We start from the raw sequence: 20,306 nt of genomic DNA, 5'->3' as shown, positions 1-20,306 counted from the left end.
ACGTGGTAGTAGTGGTAACCCCTCGATCGCAACCCCTCGATCGCATTCGAACTTTGTAGGCGCCTGCCTTTCATTTTCATCACACAATATAAATTGGGAAATTTTATTTAAACTCATGCAACATTTTTTTATACTCAGCTTACCCTCTTGTTTGGACCCGATTTTACACCATCGGCCCAAGCGATCGAGGTCGTTGAGTAAGCATGGTTCTTAATCATCGGATAAGAAAGTTAAGATAATTTGCTATTGTTAAGAGATAATATTATGGTAATGTTTTAACCCGATTTTACAATATCGGCCATCGACCCGAGCAATCTAGGTCATTGAATGAGCAAGATTTTAGGCCGTTGGATGACTCTGAACATTAGGAGGCCGTGATTTTGCACGCACTCGGCCCGTATATTTTAAGCCGTTGGATGAAGGGAACTATATTAGATGTTACTATTTTATTAGTAATTTTAATATGGTGATTTATCTTACGGTTACATCTTGAGAGTCAAACAGTTACATTGCAATAAGGACTTTATGTGGTTACGTGTTGTGCAGCTTGGTTTGTTTGCGGCTTGATCAGTGCAGAAAATCAGTACTTATCAGGATTTAGGGATAAGACGGCTGCAAAAGTGGGAGATGTGATTAGATTGAACCTTTTGATAATGCATGGCTTGCCTTTAGTTTGGAAAAGATGGGATAATGCAAGTGAATTGATGCAATTATTTTGCAACTTGCGTTGCATGTATGAATGCATCTGGACAAATAGAGATGACGAATGCACTTGGTAATTAGCAAAGGAGGAACTAAAAGTTATTTTCCATGTGACTAGTGGGAGAGTTCTATTTGAAGTCAGTTTGCCATGCATCAATAGGGCTTCGCACATGTGGACTTCAATGTGGTTGCATAGGCTATTGGAATAATTTCACTTGCCTTTCATTTTCATCACACAATATAAATTGTGAAATTTCATTTAAACCCATGCAACATTTTTCTATACTCAGCTTACTCTCTTGTTTGGACCCGATTTTACACCATTGGCCCAAGCGATCGAGTGTTGGTATATGGTCCAGCCCATGATCAATGTTCTAGATTATTCTAGTAAGCAAGTGAGGTGGCTGGAGCATGCTAGACAATTCTAGCATGTTATTAAGTTGATGGAAGAAGCTAGAGAGTACTAGTTTCCTTGGTTGCAAATGGAAATATCTAGAAGCTACAATTTTGTGGTTAGTGATAGGGATTTTACTACACACGTGAACGGGCTAAAAACTCCTATTATACTTGCAAAAATCACAAAGTTGTTGTAGTATAAACGGATCTCGTAAGGTCGTTCTCCACATGGATTATTAAATAATTCGAAACAAACCAAATTCCATATAATTATTGTAAAGTAGAAATTGAGATGATTGATTTTATAACCTACCTAAATTAAAAACGAATTTAATTAATAAAAATAAGACAATCTGCAATATTAAAACTAGAAGGAGAAGAAAACAGTTTTGGGAGAAATCAAATTAAGAAAACACTAGGGTTCCACCATCACCTAGCAATCCTATGAACTTTGACTAATTACTTATGATCTACACATGCCACTTTGAAGGTTAGGTTTTCCTAATTTATATTCTACTTGGAACCTCCAACATAGAACGTATATCTAACTTGCAACCCGTTCGGACGTTCGGATCAAATCTGAACATGAAAGACTCATTATGCTTTATGAAAACCCTTTAAAAAATTATGCAATCCTTAAGACGTGGTGTTCATCCTAAGTGAAATTACAATTATTAATCACAAGAAGCCAGTGTCAATTTCAGGGAACCTTCCAACAAAAATTGCATCAAATTACTTTTCTAAAGATCCTAATAGTGATCAAGCATTAAGACAATTAGATAGTTTTTATTCCGGTGATTAACAATTCAAAGTATGCATGCAATCAATCATAAGCAATTAAATAAAAATCACATATTCATGCTAAGGCTCAAGGCTTCGCCCTAGCAAAAGAAATTAGTTACGTATATTCATAATTGAAATCATAGAAAATATTACTAAGAAAATGATTGAAAACACCTTAGAGTAGAAAATCTCCAAAAACCCTAGCAATTCTCTTTGTCTCCAAAGTTGCATTAAAAAAACGTAGAGAAAAACTGTAGATGGCCAAGCAATATATCTGCTAAGCCCCCACACAAACCCTAAAAACAGGTCTTTTTTCCCCTAGGAAACTAAGAATAATAATCTAATAAAATATGAAACATAACCCTAAATTAAATGGTAAAATTTGCCTAAATTTTGAACAGCCAAAACGTTTTGAACCCATAAGCTGCTCCAAAACTGGCCCAATATAGCTGGATTTAATGTTTGGAATTATCTGAACACTTCTCTAGAAGGCCAAAAATCCATCCGACATCATCTTGGGCTCCAACAAAGCAATTTAAGCCCAGAAATGTCATTTTCCAGCACCACGCATAGCTCATTTATTTTATCGTCAGAAAATAACTGCTTGGTGGAAAAATCCCAAATTTTGAAACGATCAAGTTAAGTGACTCACGAACGTCCTCTAACTAGAATTACTCCAAAATTCGTCCATTTGGTCCTATTTTTCTCTAGATGAACTCGAAAGTCCTATATTGAAAATACAATTCAAAGTATCAAAATTCTTCCAAAATATTAACCAAAATATACTAAGATTAGGGTAAAATATATAATATAAAATCTACTCATCAACTAGTCTAGAATTATCTATGCTAGAGGTTTGAAGAATACACTAGAAACTAGTTCTAGTTTGTAGAATGAACTAGAAACTAGTAGAATGTCAAGCCCTCACCAATAAATATGGGTGTGATATTGTAGTGATGTAACCAATTAAGAATCAAGTGTGAGTAGCAAATGATCAAGTCCAAAGCTAGAGTTCTACTCCAAGAGTGAGAGTGAGAGTGTTCCACCACACATTGTGAGTGAAGTTTAGAGTGATAGAAAGTGTGTGTCATACTTTCTTGTATCCATCAAGCCCTGTCTTTGGTTTGGTAAGACTACTCTTGTTGTACTTATCTTTTTCATATAGTGAAGATTGATCATTGTTTCGTGGACGTAGGCTTAAATTGCCGAACCACATAAATTCTTGGTGTCAATTTTCTACTTTACCTTGTGCATTCTCTATCTTGTAGTATCGACATTCCTAACATCGAGGTCGTTGAGTAAGCATGGTTCTTAATCGTCGGATAAGAAAGTTAAGATAATTTGCTATTGTTAAGAGATAATATTATGATAATATTTAGACCCGATTTTACAATATCGGCCATCAACCCGAGCAATGTAGGCCGTTGAATGAGCAAGATTTTAGGCCGTCGGATGACTCCGAACATTCAGAGGCCGTGATTTTGCACGCACTCGGCCCCGTATATTTAAAGTCATTGGATGAAGGGAACTATATTAGATGTTACTATTTCATTAGTAATTTTAATATGGTGATTTATCTTACGATTACATCTTGAGAGTCAAACAGTTACACTGCAATAAGGACTTTATGTGGTTACGTGTTGTGCAGCTTGGTTTGTTTGCGGCTTGATCAGTGCAGAAAATCAGTACTTATCAGGATTTAGGGATAAGACGGCTGCAAAAGTGGGAGATGTGATTAGATTGAACATTTTGATAATGCATGGCTTGCATTTAGTTTGGAAAAGATGGGATAATGCAAGTGAATTGATGCAATTATTTTGCAACTTGCGTTGCATGTATGAATGCATCTGGACAAATAGAGATGACGAATGCACTTGGTAATTAGCAAAGGAGGAACTAAAAGTTATTTTCCATGTGACTAGTGGGAGAGTTCTATTTGAAGTCAGTTTGCCATGCATCAGTAGGGCTTCGCACACGTGGACTTCAATGTGGTTGCATAGGCTATTGGAATAATTTCACTTGCCTTTCATTTTCATCACACAATATAAATTGGGAAATTTTATTTAAACCCATGCAACATTTTTTTATACTTAGCTTACTCTCTTGTTTGGACCTGATTTTACACCATCGGCCCAAGCAATCGAGTGTTGGTATATGGTCCAGCCCATGATCAATGTTCTAGATTATTCTAGTAAGCAAGTGAGGTAGCTAGAGCATGCTAGACAATTCTAGCATGTTATTAAGTTGATGGAAGAAGCTGGAGAGTATTAGCTTCCTTGGTTGCAAATGGAAAGATCTAGAAGCTACAACTTTGTGGGTAGTCTAGAATTATCCATGCTAGAGGTTTGAAGAATACACTAGAAACTAGAAACTAGTTTTAGTTTGTAGAAGGAACTAGAAACTAGTAGAATGCTAAGCCCTCACCTATAAATATGGGTGTGATGTTGTAGTGATGTAACCAATTAAGAACCAAGTGTGAGTAGCAAAGGATCAAGTCCAAAGCTAGAGTTCCACTCCAAGAGTGAGAGTGAGAGTGTTCCATTACACATTGTGAGTGAAGTTTAGAGTGATAGAAAATGTGTGTCATACTTTTTTGTATCCATCAAGCCTTGTCTTTGGCTTGGTAAAACTACTCTTGTTATACTCATCTTTTTCATATAGTGAATATTAATCTTTGTTTCATGGACGTAGGCATAAATTGCCGGACCACATAAATTCTTGGTGTCAATTTTCTACTTTACCTTGTGCATTCTCTATCTTGTAGTATCGGCATTCCTAACATCGAGGTCGTTGAGTAAGCATGGTTCTTAATCGTCGGATAAGAAAGTTAAGATAATTTGCTATTGTTAAGAGATAATATTATGGTAATGTTTAGACCCGATTTTACAATATCGGCCATCGACCCGAGCAATCTAGGTCGTTGAATGAGCAAGATTTTAGGCCGTTGGATGACTCCGAACATTAGGAGGCCGTGATTTTGCACTCACTCGACCCGTATATTTAAAGCCGTTGGATGAAGGGAACTATATTAGATGTTACTATTTTATTAGTAATTTTAATATGGTGATTTATCTTACGGTTACATTGCAATAAGGACTCTATGTGGTTACGTGTTGTGCAGCTTGGTTTGTTTGCGGCTTGATCAATGCAAAAAATCAGTACTTATCAAGATTTAGGGATAAGATGGCAGCAAAAGTGGGAGATGTGATTAGATTGAACCTTTTGATAATGCATGGCTTGCATTTAGTTTGGAAAAGATGGGATAATGCAAGTGAATTGATGCAATTATTTTGCAACTTGCGTTGCATGTATGAATGCATCTGGACAAATAGAGATGACGCATACACTTGGTAATTAGCAAAGGAGGAACTGAAAGTTATTTTCCGTGTGACTAGTGGGAGAGTTCTATTTGAAGTCAGTTTGCCATGCATCAGTAGGGCTTCGCACACGTGGATTTCAATGTGGTTGCATAGGCTATTGGAATAATTTCACCTGGCTTATCTCTAGCTAAGTATTTTAGACTGATGCTAATTGAGTTTCTTATACGAAGAGCACGTGGAAAATTACTTGGCTAAGGGTGGTGAATGTTTATCACGAAAGCGTGTGATAATCATTCTGTAGTGGTTCACATAAGTTATGATGTTTCATCAGGATGGTGAATGTTTCAGTGCCTAAGAGGTCACTCTTATAAATAGAGAAAGAAGTGCATCATTCAAAGGACATCCAATTCAACACACAAAAACTGCCCTACGCAAACCCTCGCTTTATGCAAAACCTCTCGACAACCTTGAGATTTTTATTTTCTTTTTCCGCCAACACATCTTCAGTTTGGATAAACAACACTATGAAGGCAACCGGTGACATCTTCAATTTGGATAAACAACATTGTTGCCATAGAATCAGCCGACCGCGGAGCACCTTCAGTTTGGATAAACAGCACTGCGTCGAGGCCGACTAGTTATCTATCCAAGTCTCGGTCAAGAAGGATTTTCGAATCCTTATTGGCAGAGGTCATCTCATTAGCCTTCTTGGCGAAGTGAGGTGTTACAGGTTACTACATTCAGCATATTGAAAGCCGAATTTGATATTGAACTTCATAGAACTAGTAGCCTTGTCTTCAAGCTCTAGAACTCGAAGGCCGAGATATGTTCCTTCCTCGGCCGCAATCGCAAAATCAAGAAGTCAGCAGCGCGCTCAACGCCACATCAACATATTTTACTCATCGACCGAGCTCGGCCGTCAAGTTGGCACGCTCCGCACACAACCGAAAGACGTAGTTAGCTTTTTAATTACTTGGCATGCGCGCCACGTAGGTTTGGTAGTTTTTAGGGTCAACATCTCTACACCCATATTATTTTTAGCTAAACCATCAATATCTTTTTAAACCCAAATTTACTACCTAAATTACTCTCACAAACCTAATTCAATATGTAAATTTATCTTTACACCCATTTTCAAAAGATAAAAATCAAAATCAAAGCATACATTTTCTCTTCTTTGACGTTCTCTCCTTCCATCAAGTTTGTCGTATTTCCCTTCAAATTCTTCATGATTTAATAGAAATATATATCAAAATCAAAAGAACTGGTGAGAATTTGAGAAACTTCTTGTTCATTTGTACTAGGTGCCGTCAATTTGTGTAAGAGACCAAGCATCTCTTCTCTGTTAGGTACTGAGAGTGCAGTACCATTTGGATGGGGCGTGTACTCATTAGTTTAAGTTCTCTCATTCTCTTTTATATTTGGCATGTTTACTTGTAATATATGGATGCAGAGCTATGTGCCCTTGATTTTGAATGAGTAAAAAGAGTCCTGGAGGAAATGGAAACACATGATGTAGAAAAATGCAGTTGGTCAACATATAGTAACCTGGCTGCCATCTATGTAAACGCAAAGCTTTTTGATAAGGCAGAGCAAGCCCTCAAAAAGTCAGAAGAAATGATGAAATCCTAAAGCAACGCGAGCCGTACCATTTTTTTATTAGCATCCATGCTTGCACTTCTAATCTAGGTGAGGTCAAAGGGTGTGGAAAATGTTCAAGTAATCTTTCCCTGCTACAAACAATATAAGCTATCTTGTAATGCTTCAGACCCTTTGTAAGCTAAACCATATTTGAAGGATTGAAAGAATTGTTTGAGGAATGGGAGTCCATCTGCTTAAGACTTACATAGCTACAAGAAAATCATATCCTGAGATGTGCCAATGATGGCACATCGATTTTTTTTTTTTTTTGAGTTCATAAAATAAAAACTCATAAATCAATTCATATCTAGTTGGAGGATCGAAAACTTCAAAATCAATATCCATTTGTCATAAAGAGCTTATTCTCTATGAGGGCATTTTAGGATTTTAGTAAGAATAGAACGCAAGAGAAAGATTGTGTGATAGTAATGGTTTGATTATTGGGAGTGAGTTTATTGATACATTTTAGTTTTATTGTTAATTTTATCTTATACTTTACGGTAATTATGCAATAGAATAAAAAAGACACTTCACATTTAAAACTTAAGTTGGGTGTAGAAAAAAGTTATATGGGTTCAAATAAAATTTTCTATATAAATTTAGTACATATCATGCATGTAGTTGATAGAAACTTTTGAAACAATGGAGACGTAGCACCAACCATTAGGGGAGTAACTTTCACGTATTTTTCCTCTTCTTTAATATTTTTTATATTTTTAGTCATTGAATTAATGAATTCAAATAGAATCAACAGTTGAAAATAATGGGTTTATGACAAATACAAGAATTCTCTACAATCTCACAATTCTCAAATACTACTTCAATACTTTATTCTTCTCCATAAGGAGGTACTTAATTACAAGATTACAAAGGAGTAATACTAGGAAATAAATCAAAACAATCTTTTGTCAACAAGACAAGAAAATCTAGACCAAATCAAATCATATCAAACCTAATTAAATCATATCCCTATAATATTTTCCCTTTTTATTTTCAACCCCCCTTCTCCCCCCTCCAAAAACTCATGGTGTGAAATCATGAGTTTGTCGAGAAGGAAATCTTCATTTCTACGCTAAAACTAATGTCAATCTTTTTGAAAGCTCAGCAAATTGCAATCCGTCAAAACTAACGCATCTTTCCGAATGCACAATTGGAACTAGCGCCAATCTTTTCGAAAGTTCAACTAGAACAAACATCTCTTTTTGAAAGCCCAACGAGCAAATCATAGTCCTCAGAACTAACCTCTTTTCGAAAGCCTAACTAGAATTAGAACTAACGTCTTTTTTCGAAAGCCCGATAAATAAATCTCTTGATATGTTGGAACCAACGGCTCTTTTTGAGGGTCCAGTTCAAACAAACGCTAATCTTTTCGAAAGCTCAACTGAAGTTAACGACTATTTTCGGAAACCCCAACCAGCAAATCTCTTTTTTCCCGCAATTCTTTTTTCATTCTTGTTTTTGTTTTCTTTGTTTTCTTCCCTAAACTCATAACTAGACTAAATTAAAAAAAAATTAAATAAATAAAACAAAACCCAAGCCTTCATGATAGGAAACGTATCCTACCTTGAGAAAACTTTTTTTTTTCTTTCTTCTAATCTCTTTTGCAAGGCAGCAAAACTACAACTTTTTTCTTTCTTCTATTTTTTCTTCATGGTAGCAGAAACCATTCTTCTTCGTTTAGCAATAGTAGACAATCTTCACCCTCAAATTCAGGGCATGTGGGTGCATGAAGAAAATTAGCTTCGTGCACCCACAAGGAAGCTTCGTGCACCCACAAGGAAGCGCTAACATCAAAGTTCAACCAAGAATCGAACTCTGCTCTGATACCAAGTTGAAAATAAAGAGTTTATGACAAATATAAGAATTTTCTACAATATCACAATTCTCAAATACTTTATTCTTCTCCATAAGGAGGTACTTAATTATAAGATTACAAAAGAGCAATACTAGGAAATAAATATATATAAGAGTCAAATTTATACATGAATATTTCAATGTGTGTGTATATCTCCATACATGATTCATACCTTGGAAAGAAAGTTTGGTCACCTTTTAGTTGGGACGCCGAAGCTTGTCTTCATTAATCTCATTGTCTACCCAAAAGCTTGAACAGAGAAGTTTTTTCACCTAGGCAACTCAACAGCCATGCAAAAGAAAATGAAGAATCCTATTTGGGTTTGCTACCTCATTAACCCAACAGTTTCTGATTATTTTGGATTTTTTAAAAATTTAAATGTTAAATAAATAAAGTTAACAGAGTTAAGTTTTAAGCTAAGTTAAAGGACATGTGTCAACATATTAGTAAGAAGACATAAATGAAACACACTTTAGAAGGACAACACACCTGGAGCCTAAACTCCCACCACCATTACCCTCCCCACCCCACTATTGCCACCACGTATACCCCACCACCCTAACCACCATTGCCACCATCCGCCATCCTCGTTGCACCCGCAACATCATCCTCATCACCACCCCTCACCGTCTTAAAATTTATATAATCATAAAACGATCACCTGCAAAATGTGTAATTTTAAAATTGGCAACGTTGTACTTTTTTTAAATATAACTAGCATTTGCCTACACATTTTGTGTGTATGAACACATTTTTGTAGAAAATGAGAAGGAGAGAGGGAGAGAGAGAACGTGGGGGGAGTTGGGGGTTTTTGTTTTTGGTTTATTTATTTATTTTTTAATATTGGAGGTATTTTAACATCACGTGTAGATGAGGCTTCAATAAAAAATAGTAAAATTTGGACCTGTGAAATTACATTATTGCCCATCATTGTTTTTGTGATAGAAGACAATTTGTCTTTTCACCCTCTTTTGGTTGACAAAAGAGGTTTTATTAATTAGTAGAGATAATCTCCAAATATCCAAAAAAATAAAAAAATAAAATCTTTCTTTGGGTTTTACAAAATTATTTTGGGCTGTAGTCACTCGATCCATGCTAATTGATATTAAACCGACGACACGGACCCAAAAAATATTGAAGGTGTATGGGCTTTAGATGAAACATGTTCCATCGTTGTCTCATCCTCAAATGCTAAAAAAACCCGGATAAGTTTTGCCTTTTTCCTTTTTCACAATTTAATTTTAATAATTTTGAGTTCGATCATCGTCCTCCTCGTCCTCGCTTCAAACTCAAGCAAAGCATCGCCGAATTTAGTTCCTCACCATCAATCAGAAACCACAACTTTTCAAATTCGAAAATTATAATAGTGATAAAAATATGGAGAGGGTGATGAACGTAATAAAGCCAAAGCCAAATCCACAGCAGCAATTGAGAGATTGGCAGCGCAAGCTTCGCCAAGAGTGCCGCAACATCGAACGACAAATTCGAGGTAAATTTTAACTTACCCAGCTCTAATTTTTACCATAATTTTCAGTTTTCTTCGAACTTTTGGGTTGTGGGTTAATTTCCATGAGGTTTAGGTACATGGATCAAGAAATCGGATTAATGGGTAGTTTTAATTTTGGTTGTTCTGCAATGGGTTTTCTTCAGATATACAAAGAGAAGAGAAAAGTGTGCAGAAAGCAATCAGAGAGGCTGCCAAGAGAAATGACATGGGTTCTGCAAAGGTATTATTTTTTCCCCTTTTAAATTTGGTTCTGAGCCAAGGCTTTGAACTCCAAATTCTCCAAATTTGTGCATTTTATTTTGGTTCTGTTAACTTTGATGAGTTTGTTGTCTCTGAATTTCCTTTGATTTACACCAAATCATAGTATTAGTAGGCTCCACAGAGTTCATGTTTCGGTTAATTTGAACGAAATCGAAATGGGATAGAAATGTCCAGTCCAGCCATTATAATATTGCTCTGCTTTTTCTACTCGGACTGTGAACTTATACAACTGAACTTTTCATTCTGTGCTTATAGCTATTAAATGTTAATGAAGGGAGATGAGTGGCTGTCAATTTAATTATGATCCCTGCGATCGGTTTCTGTGTTGTATGATAGTTTATAAATGGACAGAACTTATCTTAGATTAGTTTGTTAGTTTAATTACCGGCTGTTGTTTGACATTCCATGCGGTCATCCTTCTCCCTTCTGTATATTCAGTTATCTACTTTGTGTTAATTATTTCAGTCACTTGCTAAAGAAATTGTGAGATCTAGAAGGACAGTGAACCGTCTTCATGAAAATAGGGCACAACTGAATTCAATATCAATGCACCTTGGGGAGAGTGTTGGTAAGTCTGTAATACGCAAGCTTATGGTTCAGTTTGGTTGTATACATTCCATCACCATTGGAAGTGCTGCTTTAGTAATAACCTCAGATTCCCGTTATCACATGTTTACCTGTTTAAGTAGAGTAGTTTATTTTGGATTTTAAAACTGGAATCTTATTGTATAACTTGAACATTGTATCTGTATGTGATATTATAGGCTAATGTCATTGCATGTCTTAAACTAGAAATCTCTTTAGGTTGTTACATGCTAGTGGATTGAAATGACAACTGATGCCTTCTTAGAGAAGATGATTCTTAGACTAGCGCAACCCTGCAACACAATGGGAAGTTAGGCCTCCTTATCGGAGGTGATTCTTAGACTAGCAACCAGGAAACACAACGTGAAGTTAACTCGTAACAAATTTGAAGATGAACTATCTTTAATATGGGAAAAGTTAAATGTTCTGCTAGGACGTGTTGGTAAAACTAGTGAGTTAGGACTGGTGTTTTATATTGAGGGGGTTGCAAGAGCAAACTTTTTTTTTTTTTCATTATTGTGGTTATGATTACTAATAATTTACACAGTTTCTTGTTTTGTGGACTAACTCAGTCTGGTCTGGTTATGGTTTCTGATAATATATTCCTGGAGTCTTTTCTCTTTTCCTTTTTTCCCCGTTTGGTAATATGCTTAATTGACACAGAACCAAGTGCAATGGCGTTCTAGGATTCATATAGCCGACCCCACTTAGTAGGAAAAGGCTTTGTTGTTGTTAATATGCTTAATTAATCATCACCTTCCGAACGCTTCCTTGTTTAACATGAGTATTGGTGGTTGGTTTGATCATTTTTATGCTTGTCATTGATTCTGCAGCTATTGCCCGTACAGTGGGGCATTTATCCAAGAGTTCTGAGGTTATGAAGCTTGTCAATAACCTCATGAAGGCTCCTGAAGTGGCTGTTACGATGCAAGAATTTAGCAAGGAGATGACCAAGGTACTACGTTATTTGTCTTTCACTTACACAGAAGCACAAACATGACAGTCTTTCATTTTGTTTGTCGCAGTTTTATCATGCTCATAGCAACATTATTTTTTCTGTAATGTGTATACAGAATTGCTTTGGAATTTGAAAGTTCGTTATTTGTCCAAATATTCTTCCTCTTCTCCCTTTTTGTCCCAGATGAAAAGTTTTGGGAAAATGTAACCGCAAATAATAGGTTTTGGGAGAATAGTTTTCTTAAATTATGGTCTCTGTTAGATCTATTTGTTTGTCGACTGTATATAGATGTTTCCTGCTGGAAGAATTAAATGTTATCATCACTTATGTTTGTTGCTTTAACTAGCTTTTCATTAAGTTGTTCCCATAGTTTATTTAACCTTGTAACCCGTAAGGTATTTTGGTCAATAAGCAATGGTTATATTGTTTATTTGTAGGCAGGAGTAATTGAAGAGGTGGTGAATGATAGTCTTGACACAGCACTAGACTCCGAGGACATAGAAGAAGAAATAGAAGAAGAAGTCGACAAAGTTTTGACTTCTATAGCTGGTGAGACTGCTGCCCAGCTTCCAGAAGCGGTCAGGAAGGAGAGGTTGAAGCAACCTGCTACTGCACAAGCTAGACAGGAGGTATGTGTGACGTGACTATCATGAAGTCCCATTTCCAGTCATAAGTTTCTACCTTTCAAAGAAGCCGAACAATATGATACACCATTTTGCTTCTGCAGGAAGAGGCAATAGCTGAGGGTGTCGATGATGAGGCAGAGTTGGAAGAAATAAGGGCCCGGCTTGCAAACGTTAGGTCATAAGATAAGTTGAAGCCCTTCAGCCATTCTCCTTTATCTGACCGGATTCTGCAGTAAAGCCCGTGTTTACCACTGACCGAGGACACCAGAGATGTATTGTCTACTGTATGTTAAATTGAAGCAGCTTCCGAAAGAGTTTACAAGTAAGCTGTTATTGTGCAATATTCAAATGCAAAACTCATTTCGTGAAACTTGCAACCAAACTAGTATCACTGTGTATTGCGTTGCGTATGTTTTTCTATCGTTGGTAACTGCGGCCGGAGCTTCGATCTACTTTCTCCCTGTATTTACGCTCAATATCTGTACTCAAAACGGATTGCAATTTACGCATGAAGAGTATTGCACTCATGCATCATCCGTTCTTTTTACATGTAATCCGTTCTTTAGCAATAAGGTGTTGATAACGCATGAATTTGGAACATAACATACGGACATGTTACCGTTTCAATGACCCCATTTAGCTTTAGGAACTTGTGGTTGCATCATATTTCACCTATCATTATCCAATTCTCCTTTTTAGACTTTATGGCCAAATTAGGTCGTAGTGGATGGTCGTCAAAGCAAAGTGGGTAAGAATTTTGGTTGGGATAGTGCTTCGACATAAGTGCTTATTATTAGTACTAGTTTGGTACTGAAGTGCTTATATAAAAAGTGGGTATTAAAAAAAGCTCAGCTTAAAAAAGTGTTTAGTAAATACTTAAAAACAGCTTATTTTTACAGTTTTGGGTGAAAAAAAACTGAAAATGTGAAATGGCAAAAATAAGCTTGTTTTCACAGCACAACAGAAGTAGTTTTTTTTTTTAAAGCACAGCAATGTCAAACCAGCTTTAAACGACGTGGTTCTTGGCTGTCACAAGAAGCTGGATCCATATTCCAGATTCCAGAGTCAAACTTAAGTGTCCAATAAATTGGAAAAATCATATTCTCCCTTAACACATGATTTAACTGACATAGCTGGAAATGGACCCTAATAATCACGCTATCATGTTAAGCAATCATGCAGCAAAACAAATTCATTCCCCCTTCTACTAGTCAACATATAATTAATTAAATTCTTGCATAAATGTTGCTGCGGAAAATACTTGGCTCTTTCCCTTGCAGTTTGGCCCGTATGCAAAAATTATTAATTTCTTGGATATTTTATCTAGTTATTTCTACTAAGAATGCAAATGTTTTAAACTACTCTAATATACGAAAAGAGGCAAATTCGAACTCAAGTGAATGCGAACAAACTATACTACCCAATTAGCTTAATTCACATCTGTTTTACTCTGTTGGGGAGAGAGAATTTGAACTAAGCCACTTAATGAGTCAATCACAACTAATTATTTACACTAAATTGGTTGCAAACTCGCTATTCCTGTTACTTGAACCTAAGACTTTCTCACTTACGAGTGAAGATGAATACCAACAGACCGTAGTACTAAATGCTAAACTCATATCTACTTTAATTAGCTATTTCTAATATGTTTTTTCTTTGGTCGACCATTATTTCTTGATAGATTACCATTATTTAAAGTCACTCCAACATTTGGGATTTGGGATGACAATTTCTTCAAAGCATCGTCCTCCTATTTGGGGCTTTTTAAAGAATTTTCTTATCTTTTTATTATGAAAACACATTTTTGGTGTGCAGGCAAACAATGCCTTACACGCAAGTACAACAATTTGGTAAAAAGCCACTTTTTATTGTAAGAAACAAATTTATAATTTCTAGGCTTAGCACATATTTGTAAAATTAGGACTATTCGAAATTGTATTTGCGAAAAAAAAGTATAAAACAAAGTAGTTGTCCATGGAATATCAATTCATAAACTTAAGGTTTGTTTGATTTGCAACTTGAATTCGGTTTTTTAATTCAGCAACAGTTTTTAAGTCTCAAGTCAATAATTCTTGTTTAATATGACTATTTTAAAAAAAACGAACTCAAAACGAACTTAAAAATTACCTTACTTATGGAAAAACAAAAAGTCTACTTATAAACTTATCGCTCTCATCTTTACTTTCTATTTTTTTTCCTTTCTCCTCTCTCTTGATCCCTTCTTTCTCCCTTCCCTCTCTTTGTATTTATATCTATCGTCTCTCTCACTCCGGATTCTCTCTCTCCCTTTCTTTCGGTCCTCTCTCCCTTCTCTCCCGTCTCTCCCTTTCTTGTTTCTTTAATTGCTAAGATTTAAAAATAATTTTAAATTTTAAACTAAAAAAGTCTTTGAGTCTTTTTAAAAAAACTATAAGAAATGATTTTTCAAAGAATATTTTTGAAATTAATTAAAAAAAAAAATTAGTAAGATACTAAACGGGCCTTAACTGCCTAAACATTTTTTTTTTTCTTAAAGGAAAATGCGTGACAGTTGGTCCATAAGTTGCTCTTTTCTTTCTTTTATGTCTTTCCTTGTCTTAGAGCCCCTTCTTTTCCTTTCTTTCTTTGTTGTCTTTTTCTTTCTTTCTTTGTTGAATGGGGTCTGATGATTTCTTAAATCCCCATCAATTATTCAATTCTCAACTATTACACATGAACATTATGAGACAATATGTATCAAGTCCAGCTCACATGATTACAACTACGATATTTATATTTCTAACGAGGTCAATTTTAAGTTGTGACTCACAATTACTTATTATGACAAGTATTAGATAATAAAATATATGTTATAAAGTTAATTTTTGTAAATCTCGTCATTTGTCAATTAATTTTTTTTTTTTTGTCAAATATCATCTAATCAATCTCATTTAAACATAATAGAATGAAAACAAAATAATTAAATGAAGATTTACCAGCAAAATTATTATTATTTTAACAAACGATAATATTTGGAAGAGTGCCTTACAATGAGATTGCCATAATAATATGGTTCAACTTTGCATTTGACGAGAATCGAACCTAACATATCTGACTTACAAGTGAAGATGAATACCATTAAATCGCAGTACTAAGTGATAGTAGCAAAATTATTATTATTTTTTTTTAAAACAAATTTTCTTTTAAAATATAATAAATACAAAGACGGTTACCTCCGCCACTGAGGGTTGGACATTTTCATACACCAGAGTCCATCCTTTTGCCAACTCTGTTTTTTTCCTTCTTATTTACATCCAACACTATATATTCCCTCCAACCCCCACACTTTTCTTCCCATACAAAACAAACCAACAACAATGACATCTCCTACTTTCTCTCACATTTCCCTCTCTTCTCTTTTCATTCTCCTCCTCCTCCTCCTCCTCCCACTCTTATCATCTGCGTTGAACCCCGCCAGCGACCGCCTTCGCTTGTCTTCCCCCGCCTTCTCCGCAAAACGCCAAGCGGAGAAGTTCATCAGAGCCCTCAACTTGTTCCCAAAGGATGATATCAACACTTTACCCCACAGGCCTTTATTGGATGCTGAGAGTGATGCTGGTGCTAAGATTGTCGAGAAGCAGTTCCAAATGCCTTTTCTTGACGCCGCTTTGGGTCCTTCTGTTAAAGAGCTTGGTCACCACGCCGGCTACTACCGCCTTCCCCGCTCGAACGCTGCAAGGTAAGAGCAGAAGGGTTGGTCTTAAACCCGTAATTCAAATCACATATGATTTGGGAAACTGGAAACTCTGAATTTTACTCGAATCCTATATTTTTTGCAGTATGTTCTACTTATTTTTCGAATCGAGGACCAACAAGAACAATCCTGTTGTGATATGGTTGACTGGAGGGCCGGGATGTAGCAGTGAACTGGCTTTGTTTTATGAAAATGGTCCCTTCCGCATTCAAAAGAACTTGTCACTCACTTGGAATGACTACGGCTGGGACAAGGTACTGTAATGGTGCTTGGCCGAGGTGTTTTTTCTTATCGTTTATCGATTGTTTGTGTTTCTGAACGAGTTCTTGTTTGGCAGGCATCGAACATTCTTTTCGTTGACCAACCCGTTGGAACTGGTTTCAGCTATACTACAAATTCGGCTGACATTCGTCACGACGAAGAAGGCGTCAGCAACGATTTATATGACTTTCTTCAGGTCCTAATGATTACCTTATGTTAAACAGACATGCACTTGTCGTTGATGTATACGAAATGATCCATCATATGCATCAACGAATGATAATCATTCGCACATGTGAACAACTGTCGTTAAAAATTGCCTTCGTAAATACATACGAAGGCACTTCCATCAACATTGCAACTGAATCAAGTGAAGTTTCCTTTATCAATCTTAGAGACCTTGAATTTACCAGCTTCTCTTCATGGTGACAGGAATTTTTCACTCAACATCCTCAATTTGCTAAAAATGACTTCTACATTACCGGAGAGTCATATGCTGGGCACTACGTTCCCGCGCTTGCTTCTCGGGTTCACAAAGGAAACAAAGCAAAGGAAGGGACTCACATAAACCTCAAGGTATCTGTAATAGTTACAACGGGCTGACTGCATTTGCTTTATCTGCTATGGTAGTTCTGATCTGATCGGTTTATCTCCTCCGGTTGAACAGGGTTTTGCCATAGGTAATGGGTTGACCAATCCAGAAATCCAGTACAAGGCATACAGTGATTATGCACTGGAAATGAAGTTGATTACAAAACCTGACTACGACAGTATATCGCAGATAATTCCAGACTGCGAAGAGTCAGCGAAGGCTTGCGGTATTTCCTCTTCATTTCTTCTGTTCTTCACATACCTGTTGATTACGGTATCAAATGAGATTTAATGGTTGTTTGAACAAGATTATCTGACTCATGTACTTTTCTGATGTTTCAAACTGTCAGCCGCCTCTACGAGTGGAGACGCTTGTGAGAATTCACTTAGTATTTGCAACAGCATAGTTAACCAGATAATGCAAATAATTAGTGATACAAATGTAAGAAAAAACGCAAAATATTTATCATCGGCAGAGCTATAAGTTCTACACAAACATAAAAACGAGTTCAAGTATGCTGAGAATCTACTTTATTTTGGATATATGCAGCACTATGATATTAGGAAGAAATGTGAGGGGAGCTTGTGCTATGACTTCTCGAACATGGAGACATTCTTGAACAAGCAACCGGTTAGGGATGCCCTAGGAGTTGGGGACATCGAATTTGTTTCATGCAGCACTACGGTATATGATGCTATGCAGAATGACTGGATGAGAAATCTGGAAGTGGGAATTCCTGCCCTTCTTGAAGATGGAATAAAGCTGCTTGTGTATGCTGGGGAGTACGATTTCATATGCAATTGGCTTGGTGAGCTTCTTTGTTCCAGCAAAAAGCTCGTGTTGCAATGTATTAAGAGAGGATAAAGTACTTCCGATAATTTTCATATTACGACGTCTCTCTATTTTGCAGGGAATTCAAAGTGGGTTCATGCCATGGAATGGTCTGGTCAGAAAGCATTCGGAGCAGCACAAACTGTTCCATTCAAGGTTGCAGGTGCAGAAGCTGGACTGCTAAAAAGCCATGGACCTCTGGCTTTCCTCAAGGTCTCTCTCTCCCTCTCCTTCAACTCTCTCTCTCTCTCTGATTACAAATAGTAACTTCGGAAAATTTGGTATGCAACCAAAAACAGGTTCATGACGCTGGTCACATGGTTCCAATGGATCAACCAGAAGCAGCATTACAGATGCTTACAAACTGGATGCAAGGAAATATGGCTGTGGCCAAGTCAGGTGAAAGAGTTGCCCCAACTGATACCCTCAGATCCTAGCCTGCTACCACATGGTTTCTAACCCGGTGTCCGTTGGGCAGGAAGAATTATGATATACTTGTTCATAACTGTAGTTACCATGCTTGATTTGACCGGAATAAAATCCTAATGTAGAGCCGGGGTTTGTACCAAAACGGTTCACCATACTATTTCACTTTTCCAACAGTGTTTCTTGTCTTTTAGAAGTTCAACATATCTGGTATTTGCAAAACCAGCATACTCTTTTAAAAGTTAACAACCATATATTGCAAAATTGGGTAGATGATTCTTTGGAGAACTATGAAAAAGCCATGCCATGGATCATTGCTAGACACACACCTAACTGGTACCGTTTGCTTAATTTTTCCTAGTATAAAGCCAGGCAACAAAAAAAAGTTAAGTGCTTTGAGAACGCAGTGCAATTCAATATTGATGAAAATAAAAAAAGACAATCAGTTGTATTTGCAAGCACGCAGCAATATACAGTCGATGAAAACAACAGTTAAGAGCTTCTTACTCCATACAATTCCCTCAAGCTCACAATTGCTGGCCGAAAACCAGACCTCAATGGAACAACTTGAACCGCTCGCAGATGTTGTGCATTCCCGTTCTTTGGTTTGGATAGTGTCATTTTAAACATCTCTCCGTCCAGAATTCTACTAGCATTAACAGCTGCACAAAACATCCCAAAACAGAAACAAATTAGGCATAATAATCAATAAGAAAATTTCTTGAAGATGAACTTAAAAATTCAACCATGGGAGAATACAATAGAGCTACAAAAAAGCATATGGCTGCTAAAAGTTGCCTTAATTTTAAATCATCAGAAAATTTTACTACATTCGTATTTCTCCAAAGAAGCACATCACATTGCAATTGACTACGAAAGCATCAAAACATAAGTCAAAATGGGAGAATACATAAGCACACCAACATTAAGATTAAATTTTGAGTGGCAAATGTGAGCTTTAGGTCAGTTGGACACGCCATCGGAGCTCAGATGCCCCTCCACGTAATTTTTTTTTTTGAACAAACGATATTATCTACGCTAAAGAGGTGGGAGAGTGGGCTAAGCCTCACAATAGGTTACAATAATTTGGTTCAAATTCGCCTTTGGTGATAATCGAACCTAAGATCTCTCACTTACCAGGTAAAGAGGACTAGCCCTAGACCGTAGCACTAAGGGGCTCCACGTAATTAGATTAGCTTAAAATAGATTTGTCGCATTGTCAAAGCAAAAGATTGAATTTTAAGTGGTGTTTATTCCTGAACAGTAAAAGCACACAAAAATTCACATAAATGGGATTATGGGTATGAAAATCTGAAGTGGGAAAAGGAGATTTACCAGCAAAAGGGTGAAACTTGGCGAAGTCAAAAAACTCATCAGCAGAGCAACCAAACAGAACCTTGGCAGCCCTATCAAAGCATATCACATTAAGCACTTTTGTATCTGAAGCTATTGACATCTGCCAAAACAACCCAAAGAAACCCAATACGAATCAACAGAAAGCAATTCTTGAAAAGCACTTTTGAAATGGGCAAACAGCCTTCCAAGAAAAGGGTAGGGAGTTACGAGAAGGCGAAAGAGGCGTTTGGTGCGTGGGAAGCGGGGGTTGAAGGCATTGACGCTGCAGAATTTGCAGAGGGAGGAAGGGTTGTCGGGGAGAGTCCGCTCGCAGACGGAGCAGACTCTGTAGGAGAAGCCGGTGGTGTTGTCTATTGCTAGCAATGTGCAGATCATCGTCGTTGGCTTATCGGCTTCCATCATTCACTCACGGCTTCACCTACTTCACTGCTTTTCTCAAAATAAAGTTGCGGGGAAAATGTAAACGTTGGTGGTGGTAAAGGAAGTTAGAAATT

At 36.7% G+C, this 20,306-nt stretch overlaps 3 protein-coding genes across 3 annotated transcripts; 2 read left to right on the top strand and 1 right to left on the bottom strand.

Moving 5' to 3' along the window:
- The first annotated feature begins 9,830 nt into the window (after positions 1-9,830).
- On the top strand, positions 9,831-13,168 carry LOC103448060 (vacuolar protein sorting-associated protein 24 homolog 1-like). The gene is made up of 6 exons (XM_008387298.4): positions 9,831-10,186; positions 10,348-10,424; positions 10,931-11,033; positions 11,884-12,005; positions 12,446-12,637; positions 12,736-13,168. Exons 1-6 carry the CDS (start codon positions 10,075-10,077, stop codon positions 12,814-12,816), a joined length of 687 nt encoding a protein of 228 aa, XP_008385520.1. The 5' UTR covers positions 9,831-10,074; the 3' UTR covers positions 12,817-13,168.
- A 2,619-nt stretch (positions 13,169-15,787) lies between these two features.
- LOC103448058 (serine carboxypeptidase-like) lies at positions 15,788-18,678 on the top strand. The gene is made up of 9 exons (XM_008387296.4): positions 15,788-16,331; positions 16,432-16,600; positions 16,684-16,803; positions 17,040-17,183; positions 17,275-17,425; positions 17,549-17,640; positions 17,749-18,007; positions 18,110-18,243; positions 18,330-18,678. Exons 1-9 carry the CDS (start codon positions 15,970-15,972, stop codon positions 18,465-18,467), a joined length of 1,569 nt encoding a protein of 522 aa, XP_008385518.1. The 5' UTR covers positions 15,788-15,969; the 3' UTR covers positions 18,468-18,678.
- LOC103448059 (uncharacterized) lies at positions 17,037-20,276 on the bottom strand. Its single transcript, XM_008387297.4, has 4 exons — positions 20,020-20,276; positions 19,792-19,912; positions 18,964-19,118; positions 17,037-17,460 (listed from the first exon to the last, which is right to left on the bottom strand). The coding sequence occupies exons 1-4, from the start codon at positions 20,212-20,214 to the stop codon at positions 17,437-17,439; spliced, it is 495 nt and encodes a 164-aa protein (XP_008385519.1). The 5' UTR covers positions 20,215-20,276; the 3' UTR covers positions 17,037-17,436.
- Positions 20,277-20,306: the final 30 nt, after the last annotated feature.

Source organism: Malus domestica, chromosome 11, assembly GCF_042453785.1.
Source record: "Malus domestica chromosome 11, GDT2T_hap1".
Classification (NCBI taxonomy): Eukaryota; Viridiplantae; Streptophyta; class Magnoliopsida; order Rosales; family Rosaceae; genus Malus; species Malus domestica.
This window is presented reverse-complemented; position numbering and strand designations above follow the sequence as displayed.

Bases quoted from the DNA above. Each gene is read 5' to 3' on its own strand.
- LOC103448060 (XM_008387298.4), top strand. From the start codon at position 10,075: ATGGAGAGGGTGATGAACGTAATAAAGCCAAAGCCAAATCCACAGCAG. The intron at 12,006-12,445 runs GTACTACGTTAT...GTTTATTTGTAG, and splicing joins TTAGCAAGGAGATGACCAAG to GCAGGAGTAATTGAAGAGGT. The intron at 12,638-12,735 runs GTATGTGTGACG...TTGCTTCTGCAG, and splicing joins CTGCACAAGCTAGACAGGAG to GAAGAGGCAATAGCTGAGGG.
- LOC103448058 (XM_008387296.4), top strand. From the start codon at position 15,970: ATGACATCTCCTACTTTCTCTCACATTTCCCTCTCTTCTCTTTTCATT. The intron at 16,332-16,431 runs GTAAGAGCAGAA...TATTTTTTGCAG, and splicing joins CCCCGCTCGAACGCTGCAAG to TATGTTCTACTTATTTTTCG. The intron at 16,804-17,039 runs GTCCTAATGATT...TCATGGTGACAG, and splicing joins ATTTATATGACTTTCTTCAG to GAATTTTTCACTCAACATCC.
- LOC103448059 (XM_008387297.4), bottom strand. From the start codon at position 20,214: ATGATGGAAGCCGATAAGCCAACGACGATGATCTGCACATTGCTAGCA. The intron at 19,913-20,019 runs GTAACTCCCTAC...TTGTTTTGGCAG, and splicing joins AACGCCTCTTTCGCCTTCTC to ATGTCAATAGCTTCAGATAC. The intron at 17,461-18,963 runs GTAAGAAGCTCT...CGTAATCAACAG, and splicing joins GCTTGAGGGAATTGTATGGA to GTATGTGAAGAACAGAAGAA.